We start from the raw sequence: 24605 nt of genomic DNA on the forward strand, positions 1-24605 counted from the left end.
TTTTGTTTTATGAATGCCTTGACTTGTTCCTGTGGGAATGGAATGTTTTTTTTTTTTTTTTTTGATCTGTGACTCATTCTATATCCAATGGTTGTTTCCGAGCCTGTATCTGGATTTATTTTTGAATTTGAAATAAATTGAATTGAATTGATATTTGTTTAAGAGTTGATGGAAAGTGATTGTAAAGTTTAATACCAGAGCACCATACTCCTTTCTGGCATAGAGTCAGATTTACCACTGGAAAATGCAAATCACAATTAGATCTTGTATTAAAAGTATGAATATCCAAGTCCATTTTAGATAAATCTTTATTATTAATAACAAACATTAATAAAGGGAATATATACTGAGTAGAAAGGTAAAATAGACAGTTCCTTAAATGAATTTCGACAAGAATCCCTGCTGCCAGAATTTGCAATGATTCTTATTATCCTTTTTTTGGATTTTAAATATAATTTTAGAGTGAGTTGAGCTACCCCAAAATATTATACCGTATGAGATAATTGAATGGACTAATGAGAAGTAAACAACTTTTAAGGTCTCCAAAGACAATAACGGTTTCAAAAATCTAATTATTTAGGATACTTTATTTAGTTTAAGTATCAATTGTTCAATATGAGTATGCCATGATAAATTTCTATCAATTATTAAACCTAAAAATGTTATGGTACATACACTATTTGTATTTGTATTTTATTTTAATCCGTTTTGCTACATAGTAACATTTGGACACGTCATTCAGTAATATAAGTTAACAAAATAAATCTACACAGTTACAAGCATACTACGAACTATAGTGATTGATTATTTGTTAATTGTCTGTTTCCATATGAAGTATTTAAGTCAGCTGCATTAGTGATTTAGTTAAAAATTGAAAGAAATAAGTTTTTAACAGATTTAATGATAATAAATTGATATGAAACCTTCTATTAATTCTTTGTATGGCGGTATTTATATCTTTCAAACATTTGGATATCAGGGTTTGTAATTATCAGACTAGTGTCATCAGTAGATATACAGTGAGTCCAGGTTCTGTTAGGACTGTGTTCATTAAAAATACAAGACATGAATTATTTTCAAAATTTCACTCTTTTTATTCAAAATAGTTCCCTTCTGAATCAATATATAGCTGGAATCGATTGAAAAGTTTTCGGAAGCAGTAACTGTACTCCTTTTGTGGAATCGCATTCAAACTGCTGTACATTCCCTTTGGATGTCCTGGATGGTGTCGTGATGGTCTCCTTTCATCGCCAACTTAACTTTTGGGAACAACCAGAAATCTGCTGGAGCCAAATCTGGCGAATACGGAGGATGATCAAGGACTGTGATCCCTTTTCTGGCCAAAAAATCGCGCAACATCTTTGCTTTGTGAGGTGGGGCATTGTCATGGAGGAACGACCAGGAGTCTTGCTGTCGATATTCAGATTGAATTTGAAGAATTCGCGCCCACAAACGATTGAGGTCTCCGAGATAATAATCAGAATTCACTGTTTGACCTTCTGGAAGAAATTCCTTGTGAATGATTCCTTTGGAATCGAAGAAAACAGTTAGCAGTGCTTTACTCGACTCTTTTGCATGCGCACTTTCTTTGGTTTCGGCTTCCTTGGGCTCAACCACTCTGCACTCTTCTGCTTTTTGAGAGGCTCATATTGAAAACACCATGTTTCGTCACCAGTAACAATCGATTTTGTAAATTTTGTATCACTATGGGCCAACCGTAACATGTCTTTGCAGTGTTCCACTCTGGCATGTTTTTCATTGCCTGACAGCGCGTGCGCTACAAACCGCGCACAGACCTTCCGTTTGCCCAAATCCTCGGTCAAAATTTGATGCACAGTACTTTTTGGTATTCCCAAAAGCTCCTCGATGAGTCTTGCAGAAACACATCTGTCTGATGCAAGGATTTGGGTCACTATTTTCACATTTTCTTCAGTGCGACTTGTTCTCGGCTTTGATGCACGTTGAGCGTCTTCAGTGTCCTCCCTGCCGTCACGAAATACAGCATACCATCGAAAAATATTAGAGCGACTCAAACAATCACTACTATACACACTTTTCATCATTTCGTACTAGGGTGACCAACTCTCCCGTATTTCCCGGGATCTCTCGTATTAGAGCTAATTTTTTGGATCCTCCCGGCTCCCGTATTGACCTTCTATTTGTCCCGTATATTTCATTAACTATCAAGATCGCAAAGTTTAAATTATATATTATTCCCGCCAAATACATTCCGATATAAACTGTCATTATTATCGACAGTTTAGACTTAGAGGTACGCATCGATAAATATCGAAAAATTACCTATAGTAATCGATAAGAAGTTTAGCATATACTAATCGTTAGCGGAATATCCGTTTCCGGATTGTAATATATTCTGTTCTTGTTTCTTGCCGTGTTCATCCTCGTGCTTTTAAATAATTACCAAATTGAATCCATTTTCATAATGAGTAGTGACAGTGAAAGTGAAACAACACTGCAAAAACTCCTCCAAAGAAGAAAACTAAATACTTGTGTGTTTACGTGAGAAAATCAAAGCAGCTTAGAACTAATCAATTAAGAGTTAATGGTAGCAATTAATTATGACTATAGTTGTAAAGAGTTTTTTACACTTGCACAAGAAGATAAAAAATGCTTAGTTCTGCAGCATCAGTGAAAAAATATATATAGGTTAGGACTAAGAAACATGCAAATTTGTAAAATTTATTCTATATTGTGACCTGTATATTATATACAATGTAAATTAATTGTTTTGTTTAATATTATCCATTCCATGAACGTTTGCTGGACTGACGCCGCGCCGCTAAAAATGCGCAAAATTTGTCGTGACTAAATCTGCCTTAAATTCATGACCGAAAGTTGGTCACCCTATTTCGTACGCTTCTCTGGCTGTTTTGCCTAACTTCAAACAAAATTTGATGTTACCTCTCTGCTGAACCGCCACTTTCCGACTAGCGTCGGACAGAGTCAGAGTCAGAGTCACGTTGCAACTGACGGTCAGTCAGTATGTCTGTCTTGGTGTCGAGCCCCAGCTGGGGTTCATGACCAGATATTTCTTTTGAATGAAAGTTACTGTCTTGTCTATGTGTAGCGCCCTCTCTGACGAGAGGTCGGGTCTGTCATTTGTTAGTAGCGTCGGACTAGCTTACGCTTTGAAATTATAGACTTATAGACAGCAACAGCTGAAACTTCAAGAATCTTAATGCCACAACTCGCCAACAGATGGCAGTGCAGGGGGGGGGGGAAAGAGTCCTAACGGATCCTGAACACACCGTGTATGACAGGGTTTGAGATGTCGGATATTACATTAGGCATATCATTAACATTAAACAGAAAGAGCAATGGGCCAAGTATGGATCCCTGAGGGACTCCAACAGTAACAGGTTCCCACCTAGAATACTATTTACTTGAGTTAACATTAACTAACACACTCTGATATCTAGCTTGTAGATAGGATTTTATTAAGTTATAAGCTGTTCCTGTAATCCCATAGAATTCCATTTTGAACAACAAAATGTTGTAATTAACACTGTACACTATGCCTTATAAATTGTGATTTCTATGAAAAAAGATTGGCATAATGGAGAATACTCTCATTCTTGTCTCTGTTCTCTAAATTTTTAAAAAATTCTCATGCCAGACTGACAAAAAATTATTGTTGTACATATCTGACATTATCTGTATGTACTTGTACATTATATAAGCTTAAAAAATAAATCACACATATGAGGATGCCTCAGCTACACGCAAACACTGAAACTGAACTACATTCTTCTTCCAGAAAGAATTGTTAAAATAAGCTTAGAGGATATAATTGTTTTATTTAAAATTGAATAGCCTCAGTAATGTCAAACATGAATTCGTATTTTACTGCATTACTACCTTTGCATTTTAGTAACTAACATCATGCTTCCAAGTAAGATTGCATTCAGAACACGGAGATCAGAAATTCATGAAAAATTTTATTAAGAAAAACTGAAGGGAAGAGACCAGTTGAGAAACATGAACATAAGTCGGAACTTAATGGCTGTTAAAGAAACAGGATGTGAGGATGTGAGGCTGTGAGTCACCTGGGTCGCAATAGGTTTGAGTGGTTGACTCCTTTCATTATGTTAATGAGCCTTCAGGTCCCTTGAATTCCCAGAAAAAACTTGACAGACTGAGTGATTATCAGTTTCTCAAGAAGGACTCAGCTGCATGTAATTAGTTCACATTTCCCCCCCCCCCACCCTCCCTTCTTGAAACTATAACTATGGTGTATTATTAAACATTGTTCATTTGCGTCTTTTCAGTTTCGATTCTCAACAGGGTTAGAAAGACTTCTACTCTTTATTGGTTTTCTTGGGGCCCTTGCTACAGGAGCAACATCACCACTTAATATATGGTTGTTCGGTGAACTTAGTGGAGAAATGGTAGCATACGGTTTTGGCATTCTGACTGGGTCAAATCCTGATAAAAATGCATTCATGGATGCTGTTCAGCGCTTCGCAGTTCTGAACTCCATACTTGGATTTGTAATGCTGGTGTTGACATACTTGTCAGTCTGGACATACAATTTTGTAGCCAGTAAACAGGTAAGAATTAAATGACTTCATGACACATAAATATATTATGTTTCATTGTTGCAGCTTGCTACACTCCTCAAGAATTTAAATTCTGCAGTTTCGATTTTTGCTTCCCAGTTCTTTTTAGGAAGATATGATTTTCTTTTTTCTTAATGTTTTGTGGGAACATCCCCACATAACACGCTGTTCCGCCCGTTTTTCAGACAACACTCACTCCTAAGTGAATATCACACTGCCGGACATTGCGCTCAAATTTATACAGCACTCGCTGTCCAGCCCAACTTCGCATCATCACTGGCCAATCAGCGCTCACAATTGCAACTGCAAGTTTCTCTCCGCCCAAAAAGCATAATATAAAAGGCGGAGCCCAAAGCTCGCATTTGTCAGTGATCATATTCAGGTTAGAGCGATCAGTCATCAGAGGCATCAGCTCTTCTCTGTGACCAGCCAACCGACGTAGTTGCCGCAAGTCTCCAGAAACCATGCTCTGCGACCAGACAACTAACGCAGCTGCCGAAACTCCAGCAACGACACCGTGGCAGCTGTTTCCACCGGCGCATGCAGCACTACATCACCGGCCAGACAGGCCTAATATCAAGGAATAAACATCCCTTTTCAGGGCCCGCAAACTTTCTGAAGTGGTTGTCTATTGGAGTATCGACAAATCCCACATTGGTAACCCCGACTCAGCATGGACGCCGCAGACAGTTCGCAAGCAGCAGTATCCAGAGTGGCTGTGCGGCTCTCGCCGTTCTGGCCCAAGCGACCAGCCGTGTGGTTCGCCCAGGACGAGGCGCAATTCACCTTGGCCGGTATTAGCAGCGAGCACATTAAGTTCTGCCACGTCATCTCACAGCTGGACCACCGGTACGCCACAGAGGTGGAAGATATCATCACCTCTGCGCCCGAAAAAGACCCCTACAGCCTACTGAGGACCGAGCTTGTGAGGCGGCTATCCCCATCGCCAGAGCAGCGCATCCGGCAGCTCCTCACGGTCAAGGAAATTGGCGACCGTAAGCCGTCCCAGTTCCTGAGGTACGTCAAGAGTCTCGCACCAGACATGTCTGAGAACGTCATCCGAAGCGTCTGGACCAGCCGGCTACCCCGCAACGTGCAGAGCTTCCTTGCCGGCCAGAACGAGAGCAACTTGGAGCTCGCAGCCCTCTGTGCAGACCGCATCTCCGAGGTCGAAGTCCAGCCGGCGCTCACTAGTTGGTCAAACCACAGACAACGGCGCACTTCGGCAGGAGATCGCTGATCTCTCCCGCCAATTGGCCAGGACAGGACCGCCTTCACGACCGCTTCCAGGAGCTTGACCCAAACCTGAGAGACCGAGGTCCCAGATCCAAGAATTCCCATCCCGCCTTCAACAGCCGCCGGCCTGGCAGCAGATCCCCCTCCCGTGGCCACACCACATCCAGTACCTGCTGGTACCATCACCACTTCGGCGCTCGGGCGCAAAACTGTACTCCACCCTGCTCCTACTGCCAGCAGGGAAACTGACGCAGCAGACATCATCGGCGGCACATGTCTGAGCTACGATGACAGGCCGCCTCTTCATAACAGACAGAGTCAGCAAACGGCAGTTCCTGGTTGACACGGTTTCGGACCTCTGTGTATACCCCCGCAGGCTCGTCCCTCGACGCATGGAACGTACCAACTATGACCTGTGTGCGGCTAATGGCAATACCATCCACACATACGGATGGCTGCCTCTCAGCCTCAACTTGGGCCTAAGCCGAGAATTCATGTGGCGGTTCGTGATTGCCGACGTCACGCATCCCATCATCGGCGTGGACTTCCTATCGCATTTCGGTCTCCTGGTGGACTGTCGGAACAACCGCATTCTGGACGGGGTCACGATGCTGTCAGCCCCGGCCTCAGCGCCCAGCACACTGATCCCCAGTGTAAAGACCATCAGCAAAGACACACTGATCGACAACATCCTCACAGAGTTCCTGGACCTGACACGCCCAGCCGGAGTCCAGCGCGAAATACGACACAACATCGTCCACCACATCAGGACTACCTGGCCCACCAGTAACCTGCCGACCACGGCGACTGGCACTGGACCGGTTCGCAATCGCAAAAGCTGAGTTCGACGCCATGTTGCGGGATTGTACAGCTCGCCATTCTGAGAGTTTCTGGTCCTCATCACTACACATCGTGCCCAAGAAAGACAACGGTTGGCGTCCATGCGGCGATTGCAGAGCGGTCAACTCCCGAACCATCCCTGACTGCTACTCCATCCGCCATATCCAAGACTACTCCCACCAGCTTTTTGGCTGTTGCGTCTTTTCCAAAATTGACCTAGTGAGAGCCTACAACCAAATCCCTGTCCACCCTGAAGACATACAGAAGACCGCCATCACCACTCCATTCGGCATCTTCGAATTCCCATTTATGTCCTTCGGCCTGCGCAACGCCGCCCAGACCTTCCAGCGCTTCATGGACGACATTCAGCGGGGACTTGACTTCTGCTTTGCATACTTAGATGACATCCTTGTGTTCTCCCGGTCACTCGAAGAGCATGAACAACACCTACGTGCTCTCTTCAACCAACTCCAGAGATACGGGATCATTATCAGATTGTCAAAATGCGTCTTCAGAGCACCCAAGATCACCTTTCTCGGCTACAAGGTGTCCACCGAGGGTTCCGAACCTCTGGAAGACAGAGTGGCCCATCGCCAGGACTCCCCCCCTCTGAAGACCGACAGTCAGCTCCGACGATTCCTAGGCATGCTGAACTTCTACAGGCGATTTCTGCCCCACACAGGTACCACTGCACGACGTCCTCTCCGGACCCAAAGTCAAGGGCTCCCACCCCATTACTTGGACACTGGAGCGCCACAAGACATTCGAAGAGTGCAAGGCGAGTTTGTCACGCGCCACCCCACTGGCCCACCCTGATCCATCCGCGCCACTTGCACTGGTCACAGATGCCTCCACGTCCGCCATGGGTGCCGTGCCAGAACAACGTGTAAGGAACACCTGGCAGCCCCTCGCCTTCTTCTCAAAGAAACTCAACGCGGCCCAACAGAAGTGCAGCGCCTACGACCGTGAGCTACTGGCTATCTACGAGGCAGTAAGTCATTTCCACCATATGCTGGAAGCGCGTCACTTCACCATCTTCACAGACCACAAGCCAATCACTTACTCCTTCCAGCAGAAGCGAGATAAATGCTCACCCCGGCGGTTCAACCATCTAAACTTCGTCTCCCAGTTCACAACCGACATCCGACACATCTCTGGACAGGACAACGTTGTCGCCGACGCCCTCTCTCGCGTCAAGTCCGTCACTGTGTCACCACCTTACGACGTACTCGCCGCATCACAGGACAGCGACGATGAACTCCGAGCACTCCTGGGGTCAGCCACAGCACTGCGGCTTGAGAAACTACAAATCAGCAGTACTGCAGTCTTCATCTGCTGCGACACATCTACCAGGAGATCTCGGCCGTACGTTCTGGCGCCTCTACGTCTGAAAGTGTTCCAGTCCGTCCACGATCTGTCACACCCAGGCACTAGAGCAACAGCAAAGCTGGTCGCACAGCAATTCATGTGGCCAGGTGTGCAGAAGGATTGCCGCACCCGGGCACGTGCTTGCCAGTTCTGCCAACGCTCCAAAGTCTCCCGCCACACAGTCACTCCACTGGGTGACTTTACACCGCCGGCAGCCTGTTTTATGCACGTCCATATTGGCCTTGTGGGACCCCTTCCAACATCAGCGGGCTACACATACTGCCTCATTACAGTCGACCATTTCACCTGCTGGCCAGAAGTCCCCACTCCGGACATGACAGCCGACACAGTGTCATGCGCCCTACTGACCGGCTGGATATCATGCTTCAGTTGCCCGCAGCAACCACCCAGCAGCTAATGGACTCGTGGAACTCTTCCACCAGACGCTGAAGGCATCCATCATGTGCCACGCAGACCAACAGTGGACTGAGGCGCTTCCCCTGGTTCTCAGAATCCGCACTGCATTCAAGGAGGACCTGCAAGCATCGGTAGCTGAGCTCGTGTACGGCGAGCCCTTAAGAGTTCCCCGGGAGCTACTAACTCCAGCTACCGACCCCGCAGATCCAGCGCACCTCATCACAGAACTCCGCCAGCACGTGGCCCACCTCCGACCAGTCCCAGCAGCACGCCACGCCTCCCCAACTACTTTTGTGCACAGTGACCTCGAGAAGTGCACCCACATCTTCCTTCGGCAGGACTCAACTCGCCGGGCACTGGAGCCCCCTACACCGGCCCCTACCAGGTCCTGTCACAGAGAGAGAAGACGCTGCAACTCCTCGTGCGTGGAGGCACGTCACTGTATGAGCCGACAGGGTCAAGCCGGCCTACATCCAACAAGAGACCGACCGCGGGAACACCATCAACCCACCAGCTGCAGCGACCCCGACCGTAGGACCACCTGCCATGCCTACACAGTTCCCTACAAGAACTACACTCTCCGGTTGCCACATCCATTTCCCCGCTCGCCTGAACATATGAGCGTCAATTTTCGCAAGTGGGCGAGTGATGTGGGAACATCCCCACATAACGTGCTGTTCCGCCCATTTTTCAGACAACACTCATTCCTAAGTGAATATCACTACATCACTGGCCAGACAGGCCTACTATCAAGGAACAAAGTCCCTTTTGAGGGCCCTCAAACTTTCCGAAGTTACTTGTCTATTGGAGTATCGACAAATCCCACAGTTTCGTTTCAGTGTAGAAAGTTGGTAATGTAATGAGTAGGGCCCAGATTTTCTTTAAATGCATATGCAAATGCAAATTTTGAGGGTTTTTGGTTGTTATTGCATATTCTAAACATAAGAGCATATTTCTGCATATATGTTTGGAGTTAAGGATAATTTCAATGTTCTCTAACAGAATCGGTTTTGCCTGGGTTGTGGACATCCCTTGCCAGTTGCTATTCTCAACTCTCTGAGTAACGGCACTTTTACCACTTACAATACAAGCAGATAGCTTGGCAATTTCGAAAGGGAGGGGTGGGATTTTCCTGCATTTCTTTGACCACCACAGCGGACAGTAGAATCAGAGGGTTGGTCTCGAGATAAGTCTCTTCAGTTAATATGTTACTCTTTACTTTAATAGTCTGCGTCAATAAAGTGTTCGTGTACTGAAAATGCCTAAAGAAAAGTGCAGCAATGGATATTTAAAAATTCGGTGGGTGTCGGGTAATAGTGACTATTCAACAGACGGTGTCATTGTGTTCTGTCAAGTTGTCGCAGAGGAAGTAAAATGTGAAAAGAAATTTCAACTTGAACAACACTCAAGAACGACTGCACATATTATGGCAAAGAAAAGGAAGAAGAACACCACACCACAACATCTACTTCTTACACAGGTCAGACCCAAATCCTCTGTTAATACATTTTCAGCCAATCTTTGTAAGGCTTCAGTATGCAGCAACATTCCATGGAATAAATTAAGCCAGTTCTGCGATCATTTCTGGAGAAGTATTGTGTAATTCAAAAAATCCCAGATGAATCAACTATTAGAAGAAATTATCTACCTTTGCTGTATGAATCTACTGTGGAGTCAATCCATTCTGACATCTGAGGGAACTGTGTCTGGATATCGGTGGATGAGACAACCGATTTATGTGGCTGATACATAGCAAATTTCGTATTTGATAAGCTACGTCCAGACGAACCCGGGAACCCTCATCTTCTTGCTCGCAAAGTACTAGAGAAAACCAACCATAGCGCAATAGCAAGATTTGTAAATGGTTCTCTGTGACTACTGTGGCCATCCGAAATTGAGAATAATTGTTGTAGGGTGCTTGTATTACTCACAGATGCAGCTTGCTATATGTTGAAAGAAGCAAAGGCCTTACAAGTATTTTATCCAGATCTTATACACTTAACCTGTTTAGTGCACGGATTAAACTGTATTGCAGAAATAAATACGCGCACAGTTCCCAGCTGTTAACGATATAATTGCAAATGGGAAAACACTGTTTCTGAAAGCACCAGCTCGTGCCCAGTTCTACAAAGATTGCCTACCTCAGGTTCCTCTGCCACTGGAACCTGTCCTAACTAGGTGGGGGACATGGGTACCCGCAGTTTCATTTTGTCAGGAGAATTTCAATCAAGTAAAAGAAGTGGTTACAAAAGTTTAAGATGAGTATGCATCTGTCCATGAAGCAAAAGCGGTGTTTGTAAGTTATACTGTTTATCAAGATGTGAATTTTATCAATGCACATTTTTCTACAGTTTCAAAAGCCATTGAGAGCTTAGAATCTTGTGGTGCACTCCTTCACGACTCACTTCAACTCGTTCAGAAAGCAACTTATTCGCTGAATTCCGCCCCAGGCGAAATTGGAGAGAAGATTAAATTCAAGTTAGGAAAGGTGTTGAAATCGATCCCAGGACTAAAAAAGATTCAGTCAATTAGTCAGTACTTGAGTGGAATTAGTGTATCTTTGCCAGATAAATGTTCCGAACCTTCAGCGCCAGTGTATAAATACTGTCCAATCACGTCAGTTGATATAGAAAGATGATTCTCAGCCTATACACTCATTTTGATGCACAATAGATGTAGTTTGTCTCCAGAAAACATTGAAAGTCTTCTTGTTGCCTATTGTGATGCTACTTTCTGCAGTGAACGATACATGTAAATACGTGAGTCTGAATAAAGTGACCTGTTTATTAAGTGCATATTGTTTTATTTTTGGTGCATATTTTCCCGCTTTTTAGCGCATATTTTAAGTGCTTTTAGCGCATAAAGATCCGGGCCCTAGTAATGAGTTACCCATTTACTCTCTCTCTCTCTTGGTTACTGGTGATAATTACTTTTGCTAATAATTTCTGGGCTTCTGGACTTTGTCCATTGTCTTGTATTCTGAAAATAAATACATGCCACCAGTCAGATCTTTATAACTGATTAAGTTATTAATGGTTTGCTACAGTGTGCAAGTACATGCAGCAGACTGGTCTGTACATCTTTTCTGTTCTTATATGTCTACAAAGTTGCGATATGTGTGATATTTTTCTTTCCTCTCAGGTTCTCCGAATAAGAAGTTTGTATCTCAAATCCGCATTGTCGCAGGATATTGGCTGGTATGATGTACAGCAGACTGGAGATTTTGCCAGCAGAATGTCAGAGTAAGCTTAATTATATTATGAATTACATATGCATTCACAGCCCTGCAAGCATTTATTAAACTCATCTTAGCTGTCCATATCTTCTGTTTATATGCATGAAAGTACTACTGGATGAATTTTTGTGAAATTTTATATTTTGAAGTTATTATTTATTAATATGTTCCAATTTTGGTTAAAATCAGATAAAAATATGTAAATATTTATTGCAGAAAAAGATGTTTTAAACAAAAATTATCCAATACAGGTATTCCAAAAGTATGAAGTATAAACAGCATCCTTAAACCACATGTTTCATTTGAACAGTGAATATCAAATAAGTGACATACACGTAATTTGACTTGTGGTTTACAAACATTGTGTTGGTGTTTCAAAAGCTATGTTTCCCTGGTGACATATTTTGTTGCCTACCTCAGTCTGTAAACTGAGGTGATGAAAAATGAAAATAAAGGAGTGACTGCAATTTCAAAATGTTTGCTCATTGAAATACTTCACATATGATGGTTTGGTTGTAATTGATGTTATGAGAGATTCTTAGTAAAGTGCTTTCTGTCAATGAAAGAGTTCTTTGTCTAGTGGTTGAATAAGGCACCTCTTTCCAGGTGGAATTTTAAAAGATGTTCATAATTGTATCTGCTAATTTAGCAGGTTCTAAACAGCCTTGTTGGGCACACTCATAATAATGATTAAAATTTTTCTAATATGTCTTGAATGCATCATCCTTACTCATATTTTGTTGTCAGTATTATTTTAAAGTCGTACACTTCTTGCCTTTATCTTACATTCTTAATTTCTTTTTGGACATTTGGCAGTTGACTGAAATTTTGCACAGAATCATTACTTAATACGAGGGGGTACCCAAAAGAAACCGAACTTATTTTTTTTTTAAACTTATTTATTCAAATTTTAAGCACAAACCTTCAATCCCCTTCAGAGTACTCTCCACTTACACTAATACACTTGTGTAGTCTTTTATTCCATTTTTCAAAACATTGTCTAAATTCATCTTTTGAGATGCTTGACAGCGCCTCCGTCGTTTTTTCCTTCACCTCAGCAACATCAGCAAAACGCTTTCCTTTCATGTCTCTTTTCATTCGAGGAAACAAAAAAAAGTTTTGATCATTTCGGGACTCTTCTTTCAAAGCACAGCATGCTTCCACGCGACCTTGTTTTTGTTCAGCAGTCAGCAGTCGTGGCACGAATTTCGCAGCCACCCTTTTCATTCCCAAATCTTCTGTCAAAATTCGCTGAACTGAGCTCCAAGTCACTCCCGACAGCTCCACAATTTCTTCAATGGTCCGTCGTCGATCTTCCTTGATGATTTCACGAATTTTTTCAACATTTTCATGTGTTCGGGCCGTGGAAGGACGACCAGAACGAGGTTTGTCATCAATTGACATTTCACAATTTTTGAAACGGGAAAACCACTCAAACACTTTAGTTTTCCCCATAGAATCGTCCTTGTATGCCGTTTTTAACATTTCAAGAGTTTCTGTTCCACTTTTTGTGAGCAAAGAGCAGAATTTCACCGCCGCACGCTGTTCACAAAAATCAGCCATTGCAAAAACAACGATCACACAAAACAGTTGTCACTATAAACTCTGCCGAAACTAGTCCTTACCTTCTGAAGCAATGGTAGTCGGCTTATCGACTCAGGAATATTAGCTCTATGCACTCATAGCGGCAAAACGCGGTACTACAAAAGCTCTGCCCACAAAAAAATTAGTTCGGTTTCTTTTGGATACCCCATTGTAGATTGTGCTACCACACAGTTTTTCAGGTTAGTTCCTTAATTGAGTAATACTCTTCAACTGAAACACAAGACTGCTAGGGGGTTAGCTGAGGAAGGGGACACACAATAAATCAAATATGGTCATGGTGTAAGGGTCACTATGGCCCACCCTTTACCTTTTATTTGCACTCTACAGCCTAGTTCTTTAACCTGCTAATTAATGGAGAAGTAATGTATGAAGAATTGTAATGTATTTCTCATACACTTTATTATTTGCATGTACCAGAGATTTAACAAAGCTCGAGGATGGGATTGGAGAGAAAGTGGTTCAGTTCATGCATTTTATGGCAACATTTCTTGGCTCATTGATAATGGCTTTCACAAAGGGCTGGCTTCTGTCTCTGGTTTGCTTAGCTTCACTTCCTGTCTCATTGGTGTCTGTTGGAATAGTGGGTGTGGTAAGTATTCACTCCATTCAGGAATTAGCATTCAAGCCAAGTCCTTGCAAAATGTTTGTAGGAGTTTTTTCTCCCCTCCTGTATTCCACATGTGGATGTCTTCTTAAATTTTCACAGTTTAAATAAACATAAATTCAGTCAGATTAAGTGGCCCATTTTTACCAAGGCATGGTGCATCCTGAGGTCATTATGCAAGAAACAGTCTCAGATATGGAATGTACTGTGAATATGTCAAATAAAGTACGCAGGTTCAAACCCGGCAGAGGTCATGGAATTTTTAAGAGCAGAAAAATTCAGGGAACATGTCCTCTGGGAGGGACTTTAAGCCGTGGGTCCCGTGTCGTAGATTTACGACACGTAAAAGATCCTCGTCTCTAGGAGACCTCTGAGCAAAATTAGGCAAAAGTTTCCCTCTGAAGTAGTTTCCAATTCCTACGGTAGATGAGGAAGTATCAGATACCACTTCCAGAGAGGTGGCCGACCTCGCTGGCAGGACGGAGCTGATAGCGAGCACCAGTACTGGCAGGGCATGGCGACTGGTAGAATATCAAAGGGGGACGTACAATAGACTATTAGTCGCAGTGCACGGGGAAACCCACCCCCTCTACAAAATATAAATATATAAATAAAAATGTAAATGTTCGTTCGTTCAGGATCCTAAATCTCCGAAAGTTCTTCACCAATTGCTTCAAAATTTTGACACAATGTTGCATTCGAATGCACGCATGTTTTTATATACCTGTTATATAGATGTCACACCTGTGACAGGCAAAAACATGCTTCTTTTGAAAAACAGAATTGGAATTTGGAATTCAGAAGAGTCGCCCCTATGGAAACGCTAGAACAGACCATTGCATAGGAAGTAACAATAGCGATACTGTATCGAATCTCCATGGTTACGACGAATACACGGAGCGTTCCCACAGAGACAATGCAATAACAATGGGTCGTTGTGTAGGAATCGCAGAATCAACAAAGCAGTGTTTCCATGGTTATGACAAAGGCTCATCGCCCAGTCAGTCTTGGAATAGCTGCCGCTGAAGAAGGTTGGAACCTAGATGCCAAGAGATACAGAAGTATTGGCCGAGAGATTGTGTAACCAGCAACTCTAATACTGCAAGTGGCAATAATTGTAAAGTGTGCAGGTGAATTACAATAAAGATTCGCTCTAATTAATACACCGTAAAGTTATTTGTAGCGTGACATACCCAAACACGCTACATGCATTACTGACGCATGCAGCACGTCACATCCACATCAGTGCATTGTTTGCAATCATATTGACCGCCTGCTCTCCTTCATCTCCAACAGAGTTATGGGAGAAATATAAATCGCACATGGCTGAAGGTATTTTCCGTAGAATACGCAAGGAAAATTCCAATATGAACATGGATTTCACAGCAGAAATCTGCAATGAAGCATTGATAATGATTGAAGATTTGTGCTTAGAAATCGCGAACAAAGTTCTCAATCAATTGGGAATGCCATCTCTGAATCGATCTGCTGCTGCTTCATTCAGTGTAGAATTGCGTCGTGAACAAAATTACAACACGGGTGATCTTTTGTCATATGTGCAATCAAATATTCCTAAGCTAACGCTTGAGCAAAAAGGCATTTACGATCAAATAATGCAAACTGTCAATAACGGGGTTGCAGAATTATTCTTCTTAGATGTGCCAGGAGGAACTGGTAAAACGTTCCTAATTAGATTGATTCTGGCAGCAATTCGATCCCAAAATGACATAGCCTTAGCTCTTGCATCGTCCGGAATAGCTGCAACATTGCTACCAGGTGGAAGAACTGCTCATTCCGCTTTGAAATTGCCATTGAACATGCAATTCATTGAAACTCCCACGTGCAACATTTCCAGAGCATCAGGCATGGAAAGGGTATTGCAGAAATGCAAACTTATTGTTTGGGATGAATGCACAATGGTGCACAAAAAATCGCTCGAGGCTCTTCATCAATCATTGCAAGATTTGCATGGAAACATCAGACCATTTGGGAACACATTGATATTGCTTGCAGGAGATTTCAGGCAAACATTACCTGTAATTCCTCGATCGACACCAGTGGATGAAATAAATGCTTGCCTGAAATACTCTACATTGTGGCGACACATAAAGATGTTAACATTAACTACAAATATGCATGAATAGCTGCAAAACGATCGATCAGCTAAGATATTCTCGCATCAATTGCTGGAAATTGGGACCGGAAAGGTGCCGGTTGATCTGACCTCAGGACGAATTTCATTGCCTCATAACTTCTGCAATTTAATGATGTCAAAAGAAGAATTGGTTGAAAAAGTATTTCCGAATATTCAATCCAATTATAAGAATCGCGATTGACCGAGTGAACAAGCTATTCTTGCGGCCAAGAACAAAGACGTCTACGAACTTAACAATATCATTCAGCCTAACATTCACTGCGAGGCAGTCACATACAAGTCTGTCCACACTGTTGTGGAAGCAGATGAAGCTGTTAATTATGCAACAAAATTTTTTAATTCACTCGATCTGCCACAGCAACATGTGGCCGGGTACAGCTAGTAATAATAATAATAATAATAATAATATAATGAGATTCCATTTACAGCACATCCACATGCACTCCCTTTATCCCACAGCTTCAGAAACGAAAATAAGACAAACTTCATGAATAGTAACTTGACCATATTTAAGTCATATCACAAAGGCTGGAGCAAAAACAAATACTACTGGCACACTTTCTTATACTTATTTTATATATAGAAAATCTAACCTACACAACTCAGGGAAATTTTAAAAATTTAATCTTACTATTTATCAGACCTCATAACATAGCAGGTAAACTTAAAAGTTTATGTAGTTTAACCTGTATTTTTTGGAGATCATGCAAACAGATAAGATAGTCTGACTTGAATTGGTTAGTTACATTGCTGTTCATTTAATTGGTGGCAAACTGTGGTCCAGAAGTCATATGTGGAAATGCAACCACATGATGTGACAGTTCTAACAACCTATTCTCTCTATTTTTTCAATGGTGCAAAAGAACAGTTCTGGGCTTACAGTCAAGTAGTGAATCTACATGCTTCCCTACCATGGAGCATATAAAGCTAAGAAAGCTGTGGTCTATAAGGTACACGCTGCATACAGTTGATTCAAAGCAAAACATTTTATCTTTTAATGAAAGGGGAAGACAGCATTTCTTTTATATATTCCTCAGTTTTATTAGTCTAGCAGCTCAGTACTAGCCAGACAGAGCTGAATTTATCTGTGAACATCATTTTAACCTACTTTCTTGAGCATACAACAAGGTTCTGCATGAAATATTCCTTTTTATGTTAATTTAATGATGGTGTGAAATATTGAGGTTACATCTAACAGTCTGAATGTAGTGGAAATTATGCACAGAAATAGATCGCTAAATTGTATACAATTTTAATTTAGTGCATTTACTACCCTCACCATAAGTTTCGAAACATTTTGATTGTTAGCAGTTGTCATAATTTCTTCCTAGAACTTCTTGGTCTGTATTACTGCCATTTTCAAGTACTAAATTATATTTTATGATCTCTCACTTATCCCAGATCTCATCAAGACTGGCCAAGAAGGAGATGCAAGCCTATGGTCTAGCTGGTTCCATTGCTGAAGAGGTTCTGAGTTCTATCAGGACCGTTATAGCATTTGGTGGTCAGGATTCTGAGGTGAAGAGGTATGATTAATGATACTGCAATTAATATATAATGGTCAATCAAAATGTTCCCCGAATTCCCCTACAGACGGAGAAAGAGAGATAAGATAGTGCATGCATTATTGTGGTGGGGAGCTCAGCATGTCTGCTCACAGGTGCAACAGGTCTAAACAAGTTACGTCATGCAGTATGTTTACTCTTCTATTTGAGTTAAATGTGAATGTTAGTTATTCAACACAATGTCGCAGTTTGAAAAGCTTGCAGACATGAAGTTCATGTTCAAATTGGGCAAATCTGCTTCAGAAACACAAAAACAAAAACAACTCCATCCAATGTGTCCAGTGGTTTCCGAATAAGTATTGATGTTCCCTCTGAAGATGATCCGTAAGGATCAAAACATGTAAGGGTGCTGAGTTTTCGAGTGGTAAAACTTAAATAGTCATGCTGAATGAAGTTGTTTTTCTCTTTGTAACTGTCAATGTGATGGACCAGAATGAAACAAATCAAATTCTGCTTCATAAACGCTATCAGCCCTGCAGCAAGTTTATGGTGATACTGTACTAAAGAAATTCGCAGTTTACGATTGGTTTTCCCAGTTTAAGAATGGCCAGGAGATAAAGGAGGATGACCAGCATAGCAGGAGGCCTTCAACATCTAGAACTGAAGATACTGAAAAAGTGCAACAACTGATTTGATCTGATCAAAGAACAACCATCACACCGTTTGATCTCTCGTGGATCCATTCATGCAATTCTACCTGATGATTTGAAGGTGAGATATCTCAATGCAAAGTCCATTCCAGGGCAGCTGACCACAGTTCAGATGGAATGTCGCATGATGGTCACTGGAGATCTGTTTGAAAAAGTACGCAGGACCCGATGTTTCTCAAAAAGATCATCACTGGTGATGAGTCATTGGTTTTCGCCTATGACCCATAGATGAATATGCTCTCATCAGAGTGGCACACAGCGTCGTCTCCCTGACCAAAGTAATCATGCCTCATCCGATCCAAGGAAAAAGTAATGCTCATTGCATTCTTTGACATTGACGGTTTGGTGCACCATGAGTTTGTACCACCTGGACAAAGTGTTACTGGTCATTTCTACATGCAGGTTTTGCAGAGGTTGCACAATGCAGTTTGGAGGAAGTGGCGTAACAAGTGGCAGGGACAGTGGTTTCTGCATCATGATAATGCACGAAGCCACACAGCACTTGTTGTGCACCAGTTCCTCGCCAAGAAAAACATTCCTGTTATCACCCATCCACCATACTCTCCAGATCTCGCTCCAAGTGACTGCTCTGAAAATGGGCCTTGAGTGGACATGTCTTGCAACTGTGGAGGACATAAAATCAAATGTGAAGACTGAACTCTAAAAGAAGCCTTCCACCGGTGCTTCCTACAATGACAGGATCGATAGAGCCAGTGTGTGTGTGTGCGGGGGTCCCACTTTGAAGGTAATTAGGTAAGTGTTGCCATATGTCCTACCATTACAGTGTGCTACCACCATTCTGGGAACTTTTTGACTGCCCCTCATACTTCTCTGATATGTATTAAGTTTTGGATTCTGTCGTCGTATTTCCTCAATACCAGATGTTTCCAGACATCAGTATGTGAAAACCAAATGTGTGTACAAGTCCTTTTGACATTAAGGCTTGAGAGACTACAAAGTGCATTCAAAAACAGAGCAGTTTATTTATTTATTCTTTATTGTACAAAATATAAATAAGAACAAAAGTACCTTGATTCTTCAATGTAATCTTCTAGCTTCTCCATACATTTGTTACTTCAGTTCATGAGCTTCCTGATGCCATCTATGAAAAGTGTTTCTGGTTGTGTGTGAAGCCATCTATGCACTGCATCCTTGACCTCTTCATCATTTTTAGATTACTGCCCATGTATCAAATATTTAAATAGTCCAAAAATATGGAAATCAGATGGGATGAGATCTGGATTCTGTGCTGGATGAGAAACAGCACAAATTTCCGTTTTCAGATCATTTCAATGATTGCTGCTGCCATACTTGTTCAAACATTGCCTTGATGCAAAATGACTTCTATTGACATCAACTGTGATAATCCACTGCACAAAAACCTCCCCTTCATAATGTCACTGCAGAAATCACACATATGCCTGTGTTTCCACACATGTCTCTGCTCATCTTAAGATGCTGTGGCGTGCCCCTTGCACAGGTTTTGTGATACTGAAGATTTCCATATGTGGTTGAATATGCAGATCCACAGCAGGTGTCCAACTCCTAGGCTATATCAGTGACAGTAACCAATCTGTTCCCATAAATTAGAAAATTAACTTGTTCAACATTGTCTGCCGTTCATGAAGTGGTCAGATGGGCCCCAGCAATCTCCATTAATGATGCTTGTTCTACCATTTTAGAACCCTTCCACCCATTGGAATCTTGCTTGCGTAATTCAGTTTTCTCCATATTTTGCTGACATTATTCTGGGAATCTCAGGGTGTTTTACCCCACCTGAACCACAGAAAGTGAATGATGTTATATTGATTGACAATGGTGGATTTCAGAAGCTGAGCTGACATGTTTACATATGATTGCATGAGTTTCACCAAACAAAGCAACAACTCCAGGACCTGCCTAAGCTGTCTCCAGTATGTGGTATATATGATGTCTGCAAGAGCACTGTCTGACAAATTTCCAGGATTTTACATGCAAATCCCTTATTTGTCTTAATTCTACTCGTTGTAGATTCAATTGTACTTATGAAATACTGTGCAGCTGTGGTGGGCTGCATAAGGTGACTGTGTATTCTGTACCTTCACATAAATGATTGCACTGTGAGTTCTAAAAAGTGCGCTATTCATATTACATTCTTTTTGCAGGTATAAAGCCAACCTTATTTATGCCAAAAACATCAATGTAAAAAGGGGATTTCTCTCAGGACTTGGATTTGGAATCCTTTGGTTCTTGATCTATGCAAGCTATGCACTAGCATTTTGGTATGGTGTTGGTCTGGTGTTGGAAGACAAATATAAACTTGAAGATGAAATTGTGTACACACCACAAACTATGGTCACAGTAAGAAATCATTCTTTATTTAGTTGAGTTATATCCTAGAAGAAACATAACATCATATCCTTTTGGTGAATGGTATTCAACTTTTTTTACTCACAGACTGGTAAACAATGCATTTGCTGTCTCACATTTTACATTACAAATAATACCCTACATATCTAATTATTACAAACATGTCTAAACATGTAAGTTTTAAGGTTTTCATGGCGTTGACAATGAAGAAAGTCGTCTTCTGGGATCTGGTGCCATGTATTCTTTGTTTTAGCCGACGTTTCGGAGGAACGTATCGCCTCCATCTTCAGAGCAGGTGAATTGCGTTGCGAATACAGATAGCAGTAGCTATCTTCATTGTCATCGCCGTGAAAACCTCAAAACTTACATAGTGTTCCTCTATGGGGAGGCTACTCATCGATACATTCGTAGACTTGAGACGCTGCGTACCAAGAAGTCCAAGCTACTGTGCACCCTTCCCTTCCTCCTTAGATGCAGAGACCATGGCATCGTACCTCATTTCCTTCAGTTCCAACACCACATAACCTCTGACGCTGCCAAAAGGATCTACAGACGCACCAGCTTCTCTATGCTACATGAACTAAAAGGGTTTTGTCTCAGGAAGTCATGGAAGCCTCTCATCTCTTCCCTCAAGAGAACTCCACCAAGTCACCCCAGTTCTTCTTCATGTCATTGACGTCAGTATCCCACCCCCTGTTAATCATGTCATTGACGTCAGTAGTCTGTCCCCAGCCAACCAGTTCTTCTTGTCTAACCGCACTTCCATGCCATTGACCTCCAAGTTGCCTGGATTCACTGGCCGTTTCCCCCCTCCCCCTTCGCCACCCAGACCATATGAGGCCTTATTCGCTCTTCACTGTTCCCATTGGTCCCCTCTCCCTAACCACCCCCCCCTGCCTACTTCCTATATAAAGCAGCGCTTTTCACTTCATAATCATTACAGCTACTGCTTTCTGTATTTGCAACGCAATTCACCTTCTCTGAAGATGGAGGCGATACGTCGGCTAAAACAAAGAATACACGGCGCCAGATCCCAGAAGACGACTTTCTTCATGTCTAAACATGTTTATTTACAGTATAAATACATCTATTAAGATTTTAAAAAAGCATTTAATTAAAGAGACATTATGAGCACCCACACTGAACATTTGCAATTAAAAATCATGCACTTATGTATGTGAAATAATTTAATAGGTGTTGCACTGGGTGTTTGAAATGATGCATAGTACAGTGTGATTCTCTTGCTAGGAAACCCAAACATTCCTGAATAACTTTTTAATTTTTATATGGTTCCCTATGAAAATTTGCATGGACGGAGCTTACGTCTATTGAAGCAGAACCATCACACCCCTCAACAAAGTGGACTGTACTCATGACATCGATACTTGACCGCCAAATAGACATTTGACTCAGTGTAGAGTTATTGTATGTGCTGTAAACATGTACTCAGCTGAACAGCGTGGGTTTTTTTTTTTCCTTGGCACTACAGCCCCAGTGGGCCTAGACCTACCTCCATGAACTTCTCCATTCACTTTGGTTTTTCTAGATCTTACACATTTGGTAGGACTCCTAGGGCGGGTGATCAGCTCGTCGCAAGGCCTCTACCTGTACACAAACACAGAAAAACGCACACACACGAACTAAACATCAATGCCCTGAGTGGGATTCAAACCCACAATCCCGGTTTCCAAGCAAGCGAAGACAGTACATGCCTTAGACACAGTGTGTGTTTACTCTTCATGAATACCGGTGAATGTGTGCATTTAAACAATGTCAAAGGGCATTTTGGAATAAGTATGGTGAAGGAATTGTACCAAAAAAAATCCTGTGTGCACAAAAGGATGAAAAAATTAGTGACCACGGAAAGTGTTCTGACTCGTCATGGACGAGGCCTGAAGATGTGTGATCGCACAGTGCAGGATGTGAAGGATTGATTACAGGCATCGCAAAGAAAATCCTTAAGAAGACTTTCGCAAGAAACTGGCATTTCTTATTCCACATGTTAAAGAACTGCCAAGAAAGCGAAACTGCACACATGTCTTTTGTCCATAGTCCAAGAGTTGCTTCTAATGGATTTTGGTTTCAACATTTAGTTGGGGAACTTCCGGGGATTTTGCAAATTACATGGTTTACTTATAAAGCCTGGTTTCATCTGAGTGGCTACATAAACTTGCAAAACACGTGTGTATGGGAAGAAGAAAACCCACATGAAATTCATACGGAGCCTTTACATTCGGAGAAAATCAGGGTGTTGTGGGCCGTGTCCCATATCCTTCACTCGGATTGTTACCACAGAGATGTACTTGAGCATATTCAGTGAATTTGTGAATCACTTCACAGATGACAAATTAATGGAAGGTTACTTTCAACAAGATGGTGCAATGTGTGATACATCTAATTCAAACATCAGGGAAATTGAAAGGTATTTCGGTGACCAACTAATTTAAAAAAATCTGTGACCCCTAAGATCACCAGACCTGACACAACCTGATTTCTTCTTGTGGGGTTTGCTGAAGTTGTGTGTATACAGCAGTAAATCATGAACAATTGACACCTTCAGAGATGTGATATGGAAGGAGGTTGCTGCCATTACCAGATGTCTTGCCAGTTTGCAGACTCACGTACAAAAGTGCTTGGATACTGGAGGGGCCCATTTTCAGCATATGCTCTAGGCAGACCATGTTTTCCAACATACAAGGTAAGTACATGTCAGTTATCATAGGGAATCATACATAACTTAAAAAGTTATTGAGGAATGTTTGGGTTTCCTAGGGCCGCTTCTGTGGTCTAGTGGTCGGAGGCCCTGGTTTCGATTCCCGGCGGTACCAGATTTTCTGAGAAGTAGTGGGTCTGGAACGGGGTCCACTCAGCCTCATGAGGATAATTGATGAGCTACTTGAATGGAAAAATAGCAGCTCCAGTCTAGAAAACCGAGATTAACGGCCGTGGGAATTCGTTGTGACACCCTCTATCTGCAAAAGTTGGCACTAACTTCACTGAAAAGTGGCGGTCACTCAGTCGGTATAGTTTGCTTGTGGACTAAAAGCCATGGAGTTTGTTTATTGCTTCCCATCTACGGTGAGAATTTCCTGTCACATCAAGCTGTTTACAATTGGGTGCAGAAGTTCTCTGAAGGGCGGACACGTATCAAAGATGAACACCATGTTGACCAGCCAACGGAGATTGCCACAGAGGTGAATGTGCAACGGGTTGAAGACTTAATCCGAGCAGACAGAAGGGTAACTATAGACACTATAGCCACTGCTATTGGTTGTTCACATGGTATGGCCTACTTCATAATGCATGACAGGTTAGGTTTTCACGAAGTCTGTGCATGATGGGTGCTGCGCATGCTGACCTCACAACACAAAATGCAAAGGATTGGTCTGGCATTACAGCATTTAAATCGCTACCACGATGAAGGACACGATATACTAGCCCAAATTGTCACAGGTGATGAGTCTTGGGTTCACCATTAACAGCCTGAGAGTGAGCGTGTGTCAATGAAGTGGAAACATCCTGCGTCCCCTGCCAAAAAAAAGTTTAAGGTGACACCATCCTCCAGGAAAGTGATACTCCCAGTTTTCTGGGATCATGAATGCATACTGCTCACTGCATTCCAGCCTCAAGGACAAATCATAAATGCCAACTCCTACTGTAACATCCTCAGGAAACTTCGTAAGGCCATTCAACGGAAGCGACCAGGACTCCTCACCAAAGGCGTGTTGCTCTTGCATGACAACATGCGTCCCCATACTGCCAACAAGAAAAATGAGACGCTGCGAAATTTCAAGTGGGAAGTCCTCAAGCATCCTCTGTATAGCCCCAACCTTGCTGCAAGCGACTTCCATTTTTTCGGCCTTCTTAAACATCATCTTTCAGCTGAACATTTTCCCAACAATGAAGCTGTAGAAAGGGAAGTCACCACCTGGTTCCAACAGCAGCCCAAAGAATTTTATGCTGCTGGTTTTCAGGGGCTTGTTCTAACTGTCTAGTGCGTT

The 24605-nt window shown here is 42.3% G+C and overlaps 1 protein-coding gene across 1 annotated transcript in view; it reads left to right on the top strand.

Moving 5' to 3' along the window:
• LOC111875503 (ATP-dependent translocase ABCB1) overlaps positions 1-24605 on the top strand; it is a gene marked incomplete at its 3' end in the record, with an annotated part of 41593 nt that overhangs the window by 6806 nt on the left and 10182 nt on the right. The window contains exons 2-7 of the mRNA XM_033755843.1: positions 2466-2520; positions 4290-4571; positions 11583-11683; positions 13699-13870; positions 17442-17566; positions 20400-20595. Of these exons, the coding sequence (XP_033611734.1) occupies positions 2466-2520; positions 4290-4571; positions 11583-11683; positions 13699-13870; positions 17442-17566; positions 20400-20595 (931 nt within the window). The remainder of the gene's footprint in view (positions 1-2465; positions 2521-4289; positions 4572-11582; positions 11684-13698; positions 13871-17441; positions 17567-20399; positions 20596-24605) is intronic.

Source organism: Cryptotermes secundus, unplaced genomic scaffold (assembly GCF_002891405.2).
Source record: "Cryptotermes secundus unplaced genomic scaffold, Csec_1.0 scaffold425, whole genome shotgun sequence".
NCBI lineage: Eukaryota > Metazoa > Arthropoda > Insecta > Blattodea > Kalotermitidae > Cryptotermes > Cryptotermes secundus.